This window comes from Armigeres subalbatus, chromosome 3 (assembly GCF_024139115.2).
Source record: "Armigeres subalbatus isolate Guangzhou_Male chromosome 3, GZ_Asu_2, whole genome shotgun sequence".
Lineage (NCBI taxonomy): Eukaryota > Metazoa > Arthropoda > Insecta > Diptera > Culicidae > Armigeres > Armigeres subalbatus.
Window position 1 is genome coordinate 277,422,579 of NC_085141.1, and position 16,323 is coordinate 277,438,901.

A 16,323-nucleotide genomic window follows, 5' to 3' on the forward strand; every position below is an offset into this window, starting at 1 on the left:
AAGTTCCTCCAGGAATTCCTCCGGAAGTTCCTCCAGGAATTCCTCCGGAAGTTCCTCCAGGAATTCCTCCGGAAGTTCCTCCAGGAATTCCTCTGGAAGTTCCACAAGGAATTCTTCCGGAAGTTCCACAAGGAATTCTTCCGGAAGTTCCACAAGGAATTCCTCCGGAATTTCCCCCGGGAATTCCTCCGGAAGTTCCCCCGGGAATTCCTCCGGAAGTTCCCCGGGAATTCCTCCGGAAGTTCTCGGGAATTCCTCCGGAAGTTCCCCGGGAATTCCTCCGGAAGTTCCCCGGGAATTCCTCCGGAAGTTCCCCGGGAATTCCTCCGGAAGTTCCTCCGGAAGTTCCCCGGGAATTTCTCCGAAAGTTCCCCCGAGAATTCCTCCGGAAGTTCCCCCGGGAATTCCTCTGGAAGTTCCCCCGGGAATTCCTCTGGAAGTTCCCCCGGGAATTCCTCTGGAAGTTCCTCCAGGAATTCCTCCGGAAGTACCACAAGGAATTCCTCTGGAAGTTCCACAAGGAATTCCTCTGGAAGTTCCCCCGGGAATTCCTCCGGAAGTTCCCTCGGGAATTCCTCCGGAAGTTCTCTGGGAATTCCTCTGGAAGTTCCCCCGAGAATTCCTCTGGAAGTTCTCCCGGGAATTCCTCTGGAAGCTCCCCCGGGAATTCCTCTGGAAGTTTCCCCGGGAATTCCTCTGGAAGTTCCCCCGGGAATTCCTCCGGAAGTTCCCCCGGGAATTCCTCCGAAAGCTCCCCCAGGAATTCCTCCGGAAGCTCCCCCAGGAATCCCAATACGACTTATCTGCTTTTGTAAACAAATATTCAAATGACGATTTGACGAATCTGATAGCTCTCCCACGCAAACCAACACCATCAACAGGTAGCGGAAACCTTCACCTACCTATTGATGGTGTTGATTTGCGTGGGAGAGCTATCAGATTCGTCAAATCGTCGTTTGAATCTTTGTTTACAAAAGCAGATAAGTCGTTTTGAAAATTTTGTCTTGCTTCGAAAGTTTCCCAGGAATGTCTCCGGAAATTTCTCCGCAATTCCTCCCGAAATTTTTCCGGAATTCCTCCCGGAATTTCTCCGGAATTCCTCCCGGAATTTCTCCGGAATTCCTCCCAGAATTTCTCCGGAATTTCTACGGAATTCCTCCCAGAATTTCTCCGGAACTCCTCCCGAAATTTCTCCGCAATTCCTCCCGAAATTTTTCCGGAATTCCTCCCGGAATTTCTCCGGAATTCCTCCTGGAATTTCTCCGGAATTCCTCCTGGAATTTCTCCGGAATTCCTCCTGGAATTTCTCCGGAATTCCTCCCGGAATTTCTCCGGAATTCCTCCCGGAATTCCTACGGAGGTTCCCTCAGGAATTCCTCCGGAGGTTCCCTCAGGAATTCCTGCGGAAGTTTTCTCAGGAATTCCTCCAAAGGTTCTCACAGGAATTCCTCCAGAGGTTCTCTCAGGAATTCTTCCAAAAATTCTCTCAGAAATTCCTCCGGAAGTTCTCTCAGGAATTCTTTCAAAAATTCTCTCAGAAATTCCTCCGGAAGTTACCTTAGAAATTCTTCCAAAAGTGCCCTCAGGAAATCCTCCGGAAGTTTCCTTCGGAAATCCTCCGGAAGTTTCCTTCGGAAATCCTCCAGAAGTTCCCTCTGGAAATCATCCGGGAGATCCCTCAGGAACTCTACCGGAATATCCCTCAGGAATTCTTCCGGAAGTTCCCTCAGGATTTTTTCCGAAAGATCCCCAAGTAATTCCTTCGAAAGTTCCTCCCGGGATTCTGCCGGAAGTTCCCTCAGTAATTCCCTTGGAAGTTTCCTCAGTACTTCTTTCGGAAGTTCCTCCAGGAATTCCTCCAGAAGTTCCCTCAGGAATTCCTCTAGAAGTTCCCTTAGCAATTTTTTCGGAAGTTCCCTCAGGAATTCCCCCGGAAGCTCCCTCAGGAAATCCTTCGGAAATTCTCTCAGGAATCCTTCCGGAAGTAAACAGTTGCTGCATTTAAAACTGTGTGTACCCAATATGATGTGTGTACTGAAGAATGCTGTTTTTATTACAGTTAGATTTAATACGGGAGTTGGATCTACTGCACTGCAGCTCCAGTAACCCATATCAGACTGTCTAGTGTTTCATAACTAGTCCGAGGTCATTTTTACTTATAATAAGCCCTGGTTTTTTATGCTACCATTATGATTTGGATAATGGATCTATAAACAAACTTCCAAATTTGTAAATCCAGCACGCATTTAGTTTTAGTAAAAAAAAAAACATATTAAACCACACTTAATCCATCAATACCAGGCTATTCCCTCGGGAACCACGAATGTACACCTAAAACAATTTTGTGTGGCATTCTTTGTATTAAGCGTTTTGTATAAAATCTTGCATACAAACCGGTCGCATGCATAAATCAATTGTTGTCGATCAACAAACAACAAGCCAGGACTCTTAATCTTTTTCCTGTCTGAGCCCGGTGGCTTGCACACGCATCCGTTTCTTCATATCTATTCGGTTATTTCAAAATATATAAGCATTTAAGTGGCACTATATGGCCGATTTGGAGAAATATACGGCTAATTGGTTTACTTAGGGTATTAACTCGAGATATTTAAAACTCTACTTTTCGTCAAAAATGTCAATCATGCAATTTTCCTAACAACCGATCCCTAAGCATATGACATGCACTTTGATTAGTACTGAACACAAAGGATACAAATTGTTTTCTAGTTGAGATCTAAAAATATGAGAGCAATGATTGCTGTGCATCTGATATTGGATTTCGTATGAATAATTCATCGTTCGAGCGAATACATTTTGATCTGTTCACCATATTCCATCCATACTTCTACTTCTATATCATTCATTTTGTCCAATGCACTTTCAGTTCCAGCATCATAAGACACTCTCCGTAATTCGCTTAATATAATGCGAAATGTTTTGCATCGGCAGCATTTGCACTTACCAGCTCACTTGCGAGGCAACCAGCCAGAACCGGACCGATCCGCCGAGATTTATTGCCACATTCGGAAAATTTCTCATTATGCAGCCGCCATATTCCATAATTAACGGGTCTTTGTTGCCCAAAAGTTCGATATCCGCCGGAACCGCACGTAATGTAGGACCGAACAGTGTGGCATGGTGGTCTCCTAAATGAGGGCAGCTGGTGCCTTTAGATATTTGACGGCCGAAATATTTTCGCGCCAAATGCAAATTCGATTCCAGCGATGGCGAGAGAAAGAATAAGGGACGGTGTCGTTTCAATAGACACGACAACTGATATGGTAGGATAAAATGCTTTAAGTTTATTTGGGAGATTCTAATAAAGTAAACGTTAGCATACATGCTATTCACACATCACGTATCGAAGAATGTTTGTTTAGATGGTTCCTATATCATTTACGGGATTATGATAGGCTTGCATCCATTACATCCAAGATATTCGTAAGCTGTTTACCTAATCATTTAAGTTTCGTGGAATGGTTCTTCATCAATCGCTTATTCATTTGTTCAAGAAATAACAAAAAACAAAACATGTTTTTGAGCGACAGTAAATCATTTCTGGTTATTTTTATACAATATAAATTATAAGTTTTAGATAGAATAAGATGTCTTTGCATTCGATAGAAACTTCCATAGCTTCTTGCGATCCTTCAATTAGGTGAAATAGGAACGTCCAATTTTCGACGGGCCTCCCCTACATGATATACAACGTAAATATCAATGGTGCAATAAAACGCACGCACTAAAGCCAGAATTCTCGATTCATTTGAATTGCGCGAAACAAAATTATGTGAATTGTTCAATTTCATCGTAGGGAGAAGATCTATTTGGACAGCACCACTATTTTTATTCCCAACGGTTTTCACTCGGGTGCATTTCAACCGAATTATTTGGTTTTTAGTACACGGCTAGTATCATTAGGTGTCTAGTATTATTAAATGGTTGAAATCGTTTCGTTGAATGTGACTTGACATACTAATATATGTCGTTCTAGTTCTTTCCCTATATGTCATTTGGCTTCCACCATCTCATGTTGAAGCCCAATAACACGCGTATTTTATCCAAAAGATCACAAAAGCAGGATCGTGTCCATTTGCTGGTAGCTCGGAACAGTTACCTTACACGTATAGAAACACAATCATCACTCGGTCACACTGAACAGGACTTTCAATTATGGATATTTTCTACATAATCTCCGTCCTAATCTGTTGAATAAATAAATCAACAGCGTTTGCTCTGCTGGTCCGCTCACATTGTGAAACTCGTGTAGAAACATTCGAGCGAACATACCTGAACAGGGGGATACATTCTTGGAAACAGCGAACCCCGCCGTGTGTTCGACACATGAAAACATCCGACAGTAGATGAGGCTGATGGAGTACGTTGTTCACGAGAACTGATGGAAGTTTGCCAATTTAGTTTCCATCTGTTTCTGTTGGTCGTTCTGGTAGAAATGTGAGCATCTTCAGTAGCATGGTTTACGTTTGTTTCTGGCGTGCGGTGCTGTTATAAATTTTATCCTGTTGTCTCTCAATAGCAGACTTATTTCCTGTTCCAAGAATGTGTCTGCACATCCCCATATAACTTGTATGTAATAGCTTTTCATTTGGGATCTTATGGGGCATCTAAATTCAAATTTTACGGGACACGTTATAGCAAGAACACAAAAATATGAACGATTGGAATGAAGATTACAGTTGCTGAAAATAAAGTGAACGGAATTGCTGTTCATGATTTTATCTACTAGAAATTAGACACAAAATAATTACTTTTGAATGTTTTAGTTCGAAATGCAAAAACAACCTAATAAATGTCGATAAATTCAGTAAGTAATAAGTAAGTATCTCATATTTAACCGCGTTTTTATTTTGAAACATAATTTTGAAGAATAAGTTTGAAGAATAAGGAATCCGTTTAGAGGTAAAATAGCTTAATCCAGAGGACCCCAAACTTTTTGATTATGCTAGTGTTACAAAGAAAAACAAAGTGGAAATATGCTCCCTGAGGGAAGAGCAGAGGAGTAAGCAGGGTGACAGAAAGGTGCAAATAAAAAATGGGTAATGAGAAAAAAGATGAACAAAAAGTTAAATTTAGGGGAACTGTTCCGTTTTCCATCGCATTGTACATATATTCATCTCATCGCAAAACAAAGAAATACAGCACCAATCTCGTCGCTTCTTTTTGCTAACACGCGTGCTCACTGGTGCAAAAAATCACAAAAATCAGAAACAAACTGTATTCCTTTTCATTGCTTTGTTTTTTATGGGATGAAAATAGGAGCTATGAGATAATGTGCCGAACCGTTCCCCGCTATATATTGAGTTTATAATCATGATAAAATAATTGATTTGAATTCGGATTGGATCCGGATTGAATTTGAATTTTAATTGGGTTGGATTTTGAAGGGCTTTTTTTCTTTTTTTGTTTATTTATTAAAGTGATTTTTAAGTAGGGGCCTTTCACAAATTACGTAACGCTGTAGGGGGATGAAGGGGGTCAGGCCAAGCGTTAAGATCCATACAAAAAAATTGAACCTTCCATACAAAAAGTGTTACGTGGGGGGAGGATTTGGATTGAATTTGAATTGATTTAGGATTGATTTTGGATTGGATTTAAATTGATTTTGGATTGGATTTGAATTGATTTTGGATTGGATTTGAATTGATTTTGGATTGGATTTGGATTGAATTTAGATTTGGATTGGATTTGGATTGGATTTGAATTGGATTCGGATTGGATTTGGATTGGATTTGGAATGGATTTGGATTGGATTTGGATTGGATTTGGATTGGATTTGAATTGGATTTGGATTGGATTTGGATTGGATTTGGATTTGGATTGGATTTGGAATGGATTTGGATTTGGATTGGATTTGGATTGGATATGGATTATATTTGGATTGGATTTGGATTTGAATTGGATTTAGATTGGCTTTGGATTGAATTTGGATTGGATTTGGATTTTGGATTGGATATAGAATGGATTTGGATTGGGTTTGGATTTGAATTGGATTTGGATTTGCATTTCATTTGGGTTGGATTTGGATTGATTTTGGATTTGATTTGGATTTGAATTGCTTTCGGATTGTTTTTGTATTCGACTTGGATTGAATTTGAATTGGATTTCGGCTCGGATCGGATTTGTATTGGTTTTTGAGTGGTTTTGGATTGGATTTGATTTAGATTTGGAATGGATTTGGATTGGATTTGGATCAGATTTGTATGGTTTTTGGTTTAAGTTTGAATTGAATTTGGATTGGAATTTATTTGCATTGCACTTCGGTTGGATTTGATTTAGATTTCGATATGGTTTGAGCTGGATTTTGATTAGTTCAGGATTCGTTTGGATTTGGATATGGTTTTTTTTATTATTGGATTCGAATTTGATTAGGATTGGATTAGGAATAGAAACATTAGGAATAGATTTGGATTGGATTCGCATTGAATTTGGATTGGATTTGGATTGGATTTGGATTGGATTTGAATTGGTTTTGGATTGGATTAGGATTGGATTGGATTTGGATTGTATTTGGATTGGATTTGGATTGGATTTCAATTGGATTTGGATTGGACTTTGATTGGATTTGGATTGGATTGAGATTAGGCTTGTGTTCGAATCGGATTTTGATTGGTTTAAAAATGATTTTTCGATTGGATTTGTTTTAGATTTGGAATTGATGAGGATTGAATTTGGGTTGGATTTGGATGAGATTAGGATTTGGATTTGAATTCAATTTGGATTTTATTTGGATTGGATTTGGTTAGGATTTGTATTTGACTTGGATTCTAAATCCAAGTCAAATACAATAAATTCAAATTGGATTTGGATTGGATCTGGATTGGATTAAGATTGGATTTGAATTGGATTTGGATTTGGATCGGATTTGCATTTCATTTGGGGTGGATTTGTTTGGAGTTGATATGGATTGGGTTTGAATTAGTGTTGGATTGGTTTTGGTTTGTTTTTGAATTCGACGTGGATTGAATTTGAATTGGATTTGGGCTCGAATCGGATTTGGATTGGTTTTGGAATAGTTTTTTGATTGGATTTATTTTATATTTGGAATGGATTTGGATTAGATATGAATTGGATTTGGATTGTATTTGGATTGTATTTGGATTGGATTTAGATTGGATTTGGATTGGATTCGAATTGGATTTGGGTTGGATTTCGATTGGATTTGGATTGGACTTCGATTGGATTTCGATTGGATTTGGATTGGATTGGAATTAGGTTTGGATTCGAATAGGATTTTGATTGGTTTTAAAATGATTTTTCGATTGGATTTGTTTTAGATTTGGAATGGATGAGGATTGAATTTGGATTGGATTTGTATGAGATTAGGATTTGGATTTGAATTCGATTTGAATCTGATTTGGGCTCGGATCGTATTTGGATTGTTTTTGGAATAGTTTTTTGATTGGATTTGTTTTATAGTTGGAATGGATGAGGATTGAATTTATATTGGATTTGGATGAGATTAGGATTTGGATTTGAATTCGATTTGAATTGGATTTGGGCTCGGATCGGATTTGGATTGTTTTTGGAATAGTTTTTTGATTGGATTTGATTTATATTTGGAAGGATTTGGATTAGATATGAATTGGATTTGGATTGGGTTTGGATTGGATTGGATTCGGATTGGATTTGGATTGGATTTGGGTTGGATTTCGATTGGATTTCAATTGGGTTTGAATTGGACTTCGATTGGATTTGGATTGGATTGGGATTAGGTTTGGGTTCGAATAGGATTTTGATTGGTTTTAAAATGATTTTCCGATTGGATTTGTTTTAGATTTGGAATGGATGAGGATTGAATTTGGATTGGGTTCGGATTGGATTTGGGTTTGAATTCGATTGGATTTGGATTGAATTTATATTGTTTTTGGATTGGATTGGGATTTAGATTGGATTTGGATTGGGTTTGGATTGGGTTTGGATTGGGTTTGGATTGGATTTGTATTGGATTTTGATTTAGATTTGGATTGGATATGGATTGGATTTGGATTGGATACAGAATGGATATGGATTGGTTTTGGATTGGATTGGATATGGATTGGATTTGGATTGGATTTGGATTGGATTTGGATTGGATTTGGATTGGATTTGGATTGGATTGGGATTGGATTTGGATTGGATTTGGATTGGATTTGGATTGGATTGGATTTGGATTGGATTTGGATTGGATTGGATTGGTTTGGATTGGATTTCGGATTGGATTGGATTGGTTTGGATTGGATTTGGATTGGATTAGGTTTGGATTTGGATTGGATTTGGATTTGGATTGGATTTGGATTGGATTTGGATTGGATTTGGATTGGATTTGGATTGGATTTAGATTAGATTTGGATTGGATTTTGATTGGATTTGGATTGGATTTGGATTGGATTTAGATTGGATTTGGATTGGATTTTAATTGGATTTGGATTGGATTTAGATTGGATTTGGATTGGATTTTAATTGGATTTGGATTGGATTTGGATTGGACTTTGATTGGATTTGGATTGGATTTGGATTGGATTGGAATTAGGTTTGGATTCGAATGGGATTTTGATTGGTTTTAGAATGATTTTTCGATTGGATTTGTTTTAGATTTGGAATGGATGAGGATTGAATTTGGATTGGATTTGTATGAGATTAGGATTTGGATTTGAATTCGATTTGAATCGGATTTGGGCTCGGATCGTATTTGGATTGTTTTTGGAATAGTTTTTTGATTGGATTTGTTTTATAGTTGGAATGGATGAGGATTGAATTTGGATTGGATTTGGATGAGATTAGGATTTGGATTTGAATTCGATTTGAATTGGATTTGGGCTCGGATCGGATTTGGATTGTTTTTGGAATAGTTTTTTGATTGGATTTGATTTATATTTGGAAGGATTTGGATTAGATATGAATTGGATTTGGATTGGATTTGGATTGGATTGGATTCGGATTGGATTTGGATTGGATTTGGGTTGGATTTCGATTGGATTTCAATTGGATTTGAATTGGACTTCGATTGGATTTGGATTGGATTGGAATTAGGTTTGGGTTCGAATAGGATTTTGATTGGTTTTAAAATGATTTTCCGATAGGATTTGTTTTAGATTTGGAATGGATGAGGATTGAATTTGGATTGGGTTCGGATTGGATTTGGGTTTGAATTCGATTGGATTTGGATTGAATTTATATTGTATTTGGATTGGATTGGGATTTAGATTGGATTTGGATTGGGTTTGGATTGGATTTGTATTGGATTTTGATTTAGATTTGGATTGGATATGGATTGGATTTGGATTGGATACAGAATGGATATGGATTGGTTTTGGATTGGATTGGATTTGGATTGGATTTGGATTGGATTTGGATTGGATTTGGATTGGATTTGGATTGGATTTGGATTGGATTTGGATTGGATTTGGATTTGATTTGGATTGGATTTGGATTGGATTTGGATTGGATTTGGATTGGATTTGGATTGGATTTGGATTGGATTGGATTTGGATTGGATTTGGATTGGATTTGGATTGGATTAGGATTGGATTTGGATTGGATTTGTTTTGGATTGGTTTGGTTTGGATTGGTTTGGATTGGTTTAGATTAGATTTGGATTGGTTTGATTGGTTTGGATTGGTTTGGATTGGTTTAGATTGGTTTGGATTGGTTTAATTGGTTTAGATTGGTTTAGATTGGTTTGGATTGGTTTTAATTGGTTTGGATTGGTTTGGATTGGTTTGATTGGTTGGTTTGGATTGGTTTGGATTGGTTTGGATTGGTTTGGATTGGTTTGGATTGGTTTGGATTGGTTTGGTTGGTTTGGATTGGTTTGGATTGGTTTGGATTGGTTTGGATTGGTTTGGATTGGTTTGGATTGGTTTGGATTGGTTTGGATTGGTTTGGATTGGTTTGGATTGGTTTGATTGGTTTGGATTGGTTTGGTTGGTTTGGATTGGTTTGGATTGGTTTGGATTGGTTTGGATTGGTTTGGATTGGTTTGGGTTTGAATTGGATTGGTTTGGTTTAGATTTGGATTGGTTTGGATTGGTTTAGATTGGTTGTATGGTGTTTGGATTGGATTTTGATTGGTTTGAATTGGATATGGATTGGTTTGGATGGGTTTGGATGGGTTTGGATTGGTTTGGATTGGTTTGGATTGGTTTGGATTGGTTTGGATTGCATTTGGATTGGTTTGGATTGGTTGGATTGGTTTGGTTTGGATTGGTTTGGTTGGATTGGATTGGTTTGGATTGGTTTGGATTGGTTTGGATTGGTTTGGATTGGTTTGGATTGGTTTGGATTGGTTTGGATTGGTTTGGATTGGTTTGGATTGGTTTGGATTGGTTTGGATTGGTTTGGATTGGTTTGGATAGGTTTGGATTGGTTTGGATTGGTTTGGGTTTGCGTTTGGATTAGATTTAGATTGATTTGGATTGGTTTGGATTTGGATTGGATTTGGATTGGATTTGGATTGGATTTGGATTGGGTTTGGATTGGATTTGGATTGGATTTGGATTGGATTTGGATTGGGTTTGGATTGAATTTGGATTGGATTTGGATTGGATTTGGATTGGATTTGGATTGGATTTGGATTGGATTTGGATTGGATTTGGATTGGATTATGATCGGATTTAGATTGGATTTGGATTTGGATTGGATTTGGATTTGAATTGGGATTGGTTTGGATTTGAATATGGATTTGTTTAGGTTGGATTAAGATTGTATTTAAATTCGATTTGGATTGTTTTGCGATTAGATTTGGTTAGGATTTGGATTAGGTTTGGATTGGCTTTGGATTGGATTTGGATTGGATTCAGATTTGATTTGAATTGGATTTGGATTGGATTTGGATTGGATTTGGATTTGATTTGGATAGGATTTGGATTTGTATTTCATTTGAGTTTGATTTGGATTGATTTTGGATTGGATTTGAATTGGTTTTGGATTGTTTTTGTATTCAGCTTGGATATAATTTGAATTGGATTTACGCTCGGATCGGATTTGGATTGGTTTTGGAATGGTTTTTTGATTGGATTTGTTTTAGATTTGGAATGGATTTGGAATGGATTTGAATGAGATTTGTATGGGAATTGGTTTAAATTTGAATTGAATTTGGATTGAATTAAGACTTGATTTGGAATGTATTTGCATTGCACTTGGTTTGGATTTAATTAAGATTTGGATATGGTTAGAACTGGATTTTGATTAAATCAGGATTGGTTTGGATTTGAATATGGATTTTTTTTTGATTGGATTTGAATTTGATTTTTATTGAATTTGGATTGGATATGAATTGGATTTTTATTGCATTCGGATTGGATTTGGTTGGGTTTTGATTGGGTTTCGATTGGATTTGGATTATATTTTAATTGGATTTGGGTTGGATTTAGATTGGATTTGGATTCGATTTGATATAGATTTTTATTGGATTTGGAATGAATTTTGATTTGTATTAGATTTGATTTGTATCAGATTTAATTTGTATTTGAATAAAATTTGGATTGGATTTGAATTTGGATTGAATTTGCATTGCATTTGGGTAGGATTTGATTTGGGATGAATTTTGATTGGATTTTGATTTGGTATGGATGGGATTGGGAATAAAAACGGATTAGTTTTGGGTTGGAATTAAATTGGATTTGGAATGAGTTGGGATTTTGATTGAATTGAATCGGCCTATACAATTTTTGAACTGCGAAGTGACAAATTTTGGGCAGCGCCGATGCAATTATGTTGACGCCGATGCTACGCACTCCTCTGACACTCCTACTACAAAAAATCAGTAATCAATTCCTGATTGGCGTTTCACTCTTTTTTGCTATTGGATAGTTGGTTCCGTACAGGATAGGCGCTATTGGAAGCCTTTTAATTTTATTCACCAAAAAGCGTTTTACTTACAGTTGGCGTCAAGTGGCCTTTTCCTCCCAGACTTTTTCGAATCACTCGAACAAAAAACGAAATATGTAACCGGAAACCTTTTAGTCAATAATTTACAATGATATAATGCAAACAGAATGTTATGCAGTGATAAATTTGTACACCACACACATAATCTGTCGCATCACATAACAATATTTTCTTGGTAAAACTACTCTCATTAAAATGTTCCTAAAGAATTATAGCCAACTGCAGTCACTTGTTGGGTGTATCTAACTGAGCCTGCATATATTTATTGGTAGACATAAATTAATGCAGACAATATGCAATTCTACTGACGCCTGCCAAGCACCCTTCGCTTTCATCAATTATATGGCTAAATTAATACAATCAGCAAAAGGTCTTGCATTTATTTTGTAGTCCAAGAGATTTCTGAAAGAAAATTCATCCTCAAGATGTGTGTGAAATGCATAAATAAGTTTACCATTGTTTCCCGACCAAATAAATGACGTTGGAAAAGTTTATTTCCGCTCCTGGTCATATATCCAAGCCGTGTACACTCTGCTTCTGAATAAGATCCTGCAGTACCGGAGTGTTCGTACATACTCAAGGAATCTTCTAGCAGCAATGCTGTGTGTATATAATAGCCTCAACTCAATGGAGATTTCTTACAGTTTTCTATCAAAGGACGGAGAAACAATAAACATGCATTCCACACTGTTCGGTATAATGGAACAAAATATATCAAACGTTCCAAATGGGTGTACCGTCCGGTTGCCGCTTACCTTCCTTGAGTCATCTATTAAACCACAAGTCAATGCAGAAATATTCCTTTTCTCGTGTTTCTGCGTTCTCAATACCTTTTTTTGCGTAAGCTCATAAAATTGATGGCATGCGCATTGACACCGAGTTACGCTAGGCTTAGGTGACACTTACTATCATTATGGTAAAGGATAATCGCATTAACATTTGATGAATATGAGAGCACAAGCTGATCAATCGACTTAATTATTTTTCCTATCGTTTTCTATTTTGCATATTTTTTAATTCCAGACTTCAGTGTAGCTTTAACTTATATTATTATTTATATAATAGTTGTGCCAATAAATAGATAGCGTACGACAACTGGTGACATGACGGTATAAAAGTGAAGATAAGGCACTGATGCAGTTCCAATACACGATCGATCCGGGATGGGTGGGGAAGGTCCAGTCGGTTGTCGGTGTATCGGGAAGCTAGCTGATGAGCCGTTCGATGGAGTATAATGGAAGCTGATGCACCCACCCCATCATAAGCTGTTTAAGAAGCTTGTGTTTTCTTCAGAACCTGGCAACTATCGGACGAAGAAGGTGGTTAGCTTTCGATTCGTTCGTTTCGCATTCGTAGCTTCAGTGCAGAATATATGTACGCTACGACGACGACGACGGATGGATCCATTTTCCTTAAGCTGCTTGAGAGTCATTAATTTTTCAGCATTAGAATCTTGCTGCTGCAACCAAAGGACGAACTCCGCCACTGTTGGCTGTCCAGCAGCTGGATGGTCTATCAAAGTTTTACGAGAGGACATCTGGTGTAGAGGAATTGTTCGTTCGAGTTGGTAATAAAGTAGCGCAAATGCACATTGTGTATTAAATAAAACCGATGAACCAGACTGTAGTCCACGTTGTGTGCAGCAAGATAGTGAGCTCTCCGTAAAAAAATGGAAAATTTTCCCAAAAGAAGAGGTATATGAACTAATATAAATTTCCCATTAGAAACTTTCTCTAGGGGTTTATTCACAAATTACATAATGCCATAATTGACCATTTTCATCCACAACCTACCCCCTCATAGCGCTTTCGATAAGGACGGATTTGAAAATTTGTACGGGCCGTAATACTCAGACAAATAACCAGCCACCCCCTAAAGCGTTATAAGGTTTGTGAATGGGCCTTAACATTGTATAAACTTCCCAGAAATATGTTTTATTTTGATTTTTTTTAAATTGTAATTCAATTTTTTTTTCTAATTCAGATTCAGATTCTTCGTAATTATCTATTCCTTTTATAGAACATTTAAAGTTTATCATGGGGAATTTATATTTTAGTCTTTTGTGTCCCATTTTACTAAAGATTTAGATCTGATGTTACGAACTTTGACTTGATTTTGTAAAAGCTCATCATAGTTCTCGATGACGTTTATTTAATACCAGTAGAACGTACACTGCGGTAGTCGGGTTTGATGTTGAATGTTATATTTCAAATGTCAATTAATGTTTTTTTGCCACTCAGATCTATAGATCAAGGACTTCAAATAGGTTTAAAAAATCGATGAGGGTTGTCGTGGGGCATCAAAATCCGTACATTTAAACACCCCAGCATATGAAAAATTCTCGACAAAGTTGGAATCGAATGCAAATGAAACATTTTTCATTGATACATATTTTTGAAACTATCTAATTTTAAAGTGTCCAACATTAGAAGCTACAAAAAACATGATAAAATAATGAAATAAATCAACACCTCCTGAATCGAAATTCGTCCTCGAGGACGGATTTCAAACCAATAATGGATCAAAATCCGTACAGCTATTTTTAAACTAAATATTTCAATTAAAACAGACAGTAGTTTAATACGCACCTTGGGAAGCGATCCCTTAGCTTTGTATTCGGCTTATCTTACTTTATGAATCGCAGGTTGAAATTAAAACGCATTTACTTTTGGTGGTGTTACGTTCTACACGAAAACAAATGGAGGAAGAAACTTCGCGTTTGATGGGTGGCGATTTGTTTTTGATTAATGTTGTTTTAATTTCAAGGCCTACTATTCATCTCATTGGCTTGAAAGCTTACTTTTAAGTATATGAACAGGATTAGATAAATTATTCAAAAATTAATATCCCAAACCCATCAATTGATTAATAACTCATGACGTGAACGCACTTCGGTACTGTAAGGATTTCGGTTCCCCACGGTATCACATTTTTCAATCGCATTTGTTCAGTTTCAAACAGCTATCGAATCAGTTATAGACATTTGCAAACACTACTCACCCGCATCCAATTGAGTGGTTCGATGGTGTGCAACAGCAGTTTTTCCTTCAGTCCTACCAGATAACAGCGTAGCAGGTAACACATGAGACTATAGCTGATGATGATAATCACTTGGACCAAATCGTGGAAGAACAAAGCGACACATAGGAGCGTTCTAAAATAGTCTCGTTCGGTGGGGTCCAGATCATCCCACGATTTCCACCTGGCCGTCGGCTGCAGGTTGGTGATGACGTACGGCTGGTTTGACGTCAGCAGGTAGATGTACGTCGTGGATCCAGTCAGCCAGAGAGCTCCGAGGACGAAATAGGCCCATAATGTCACCACTAACCGGCGGGGAACGTTGCACAGGATGAAAACCTGAAAAGAAGATTAACGGACAATGTGGTGACGGATGTGGCAATACATTTTTAACGACTTTCAGCGGGTCGGGCTCTGGGTGCTTGTTAAGTTTGAATCAGTGATAGGAATTCTTCGGTCAAGTTCACCACACTGTGTGCGCTGCCACCGGTACATGTACCGAAAATTGTTCAAAAATTCAAATATCAGTGATAACAATGTTGCTCGATTTAATGAATCTTTAATTTGTGTAGTCTTTCAGCCGTACATATAAAATTATTAGTCTTAGAACTTCCGCTGTCATAAGTAAACACTTTCAATGTATGACACCGAATAAAAACGATTTTGTTAAAATCTTGTTTGAATTTTTTTTTATAATCTCTACGAATACTTGGCATATACAAAATCGCTAGATTCTTATACAAATATCTATTGTGTATAAGTCATAAAGAACTGTAATGCCAATATATTCATAACCGTTTCATGTTTGCTTAATTTCATCAATATCTATGTCTTATATTTTTATGGGCATTAGCATTAGCATTAAGCATTTCGCACAAATTCGTAGGTGGTACAACTTCACTTCACTTTCTTCGGTAGCTTCACTTTCATCCGTTACCACAGATAATGATTTGGGACTAATCACTACCGCTTAGATGGAAGCAAGGCACTTTCCAATAGTCAAGATCTGTCCTGGCTACGTCCTTGCGAATGCTGAGGAAGGGGAAGGATGGTTAGTTGGACACCTACTTAAGAAAGATGCAGAGAACTCTACGACCTTATAGGTGCCACGGGAGGTTTTGGAATTGTGTGGAAGGTTATAACAGTAGGAATCGTTTTGGTAGAGAACGTGAAACACAGAAAGAACTAAGATAGAAATACAAAGTAGGAAATAGACGAGCCTGGAATTGAACCCACGACCTCCTGCTTATAAGGCAGAAGCGGTAGCCAATAGACCACTGAGCTCGTCATGTCTTATGTCTTTATGGGCAGTGTAAAAAATTGATGTAAACATTATATGAGAACGTTTCATTTTCGAGACCTCAACATAAGACTGAATCACATTATGCTTAAAACTTATAAGACTAAACACGGAAC

General features: G+C 37.6%; 1 protein-coding gene across 12 annotated transcripts in view; it reads right to left on the reverse strand.

Moving 5' to 3' along the window:
- LOC134224568 (uncharacterized) overlaps positions 1-16,323 on the reverse strand; it is a 287,855-nt gene that overhangs the window by 61,778 nt on the left and 209,754 nt on the right. For all 12 annotated transcript variants that reach the window (XM_062703975.1, XM_062703973.1, XM_062703978.1 and 9 more), the window contains one exon: positions 14,890-15,246. In XM_062703975.1, coding sequence (XP_062559959.1) covers positions 14,890-15,246 — 357 coding nt within the window. The remainder of the gene's footprint in view (positions 1-14,889; positions 15,247-16,323) is intronic.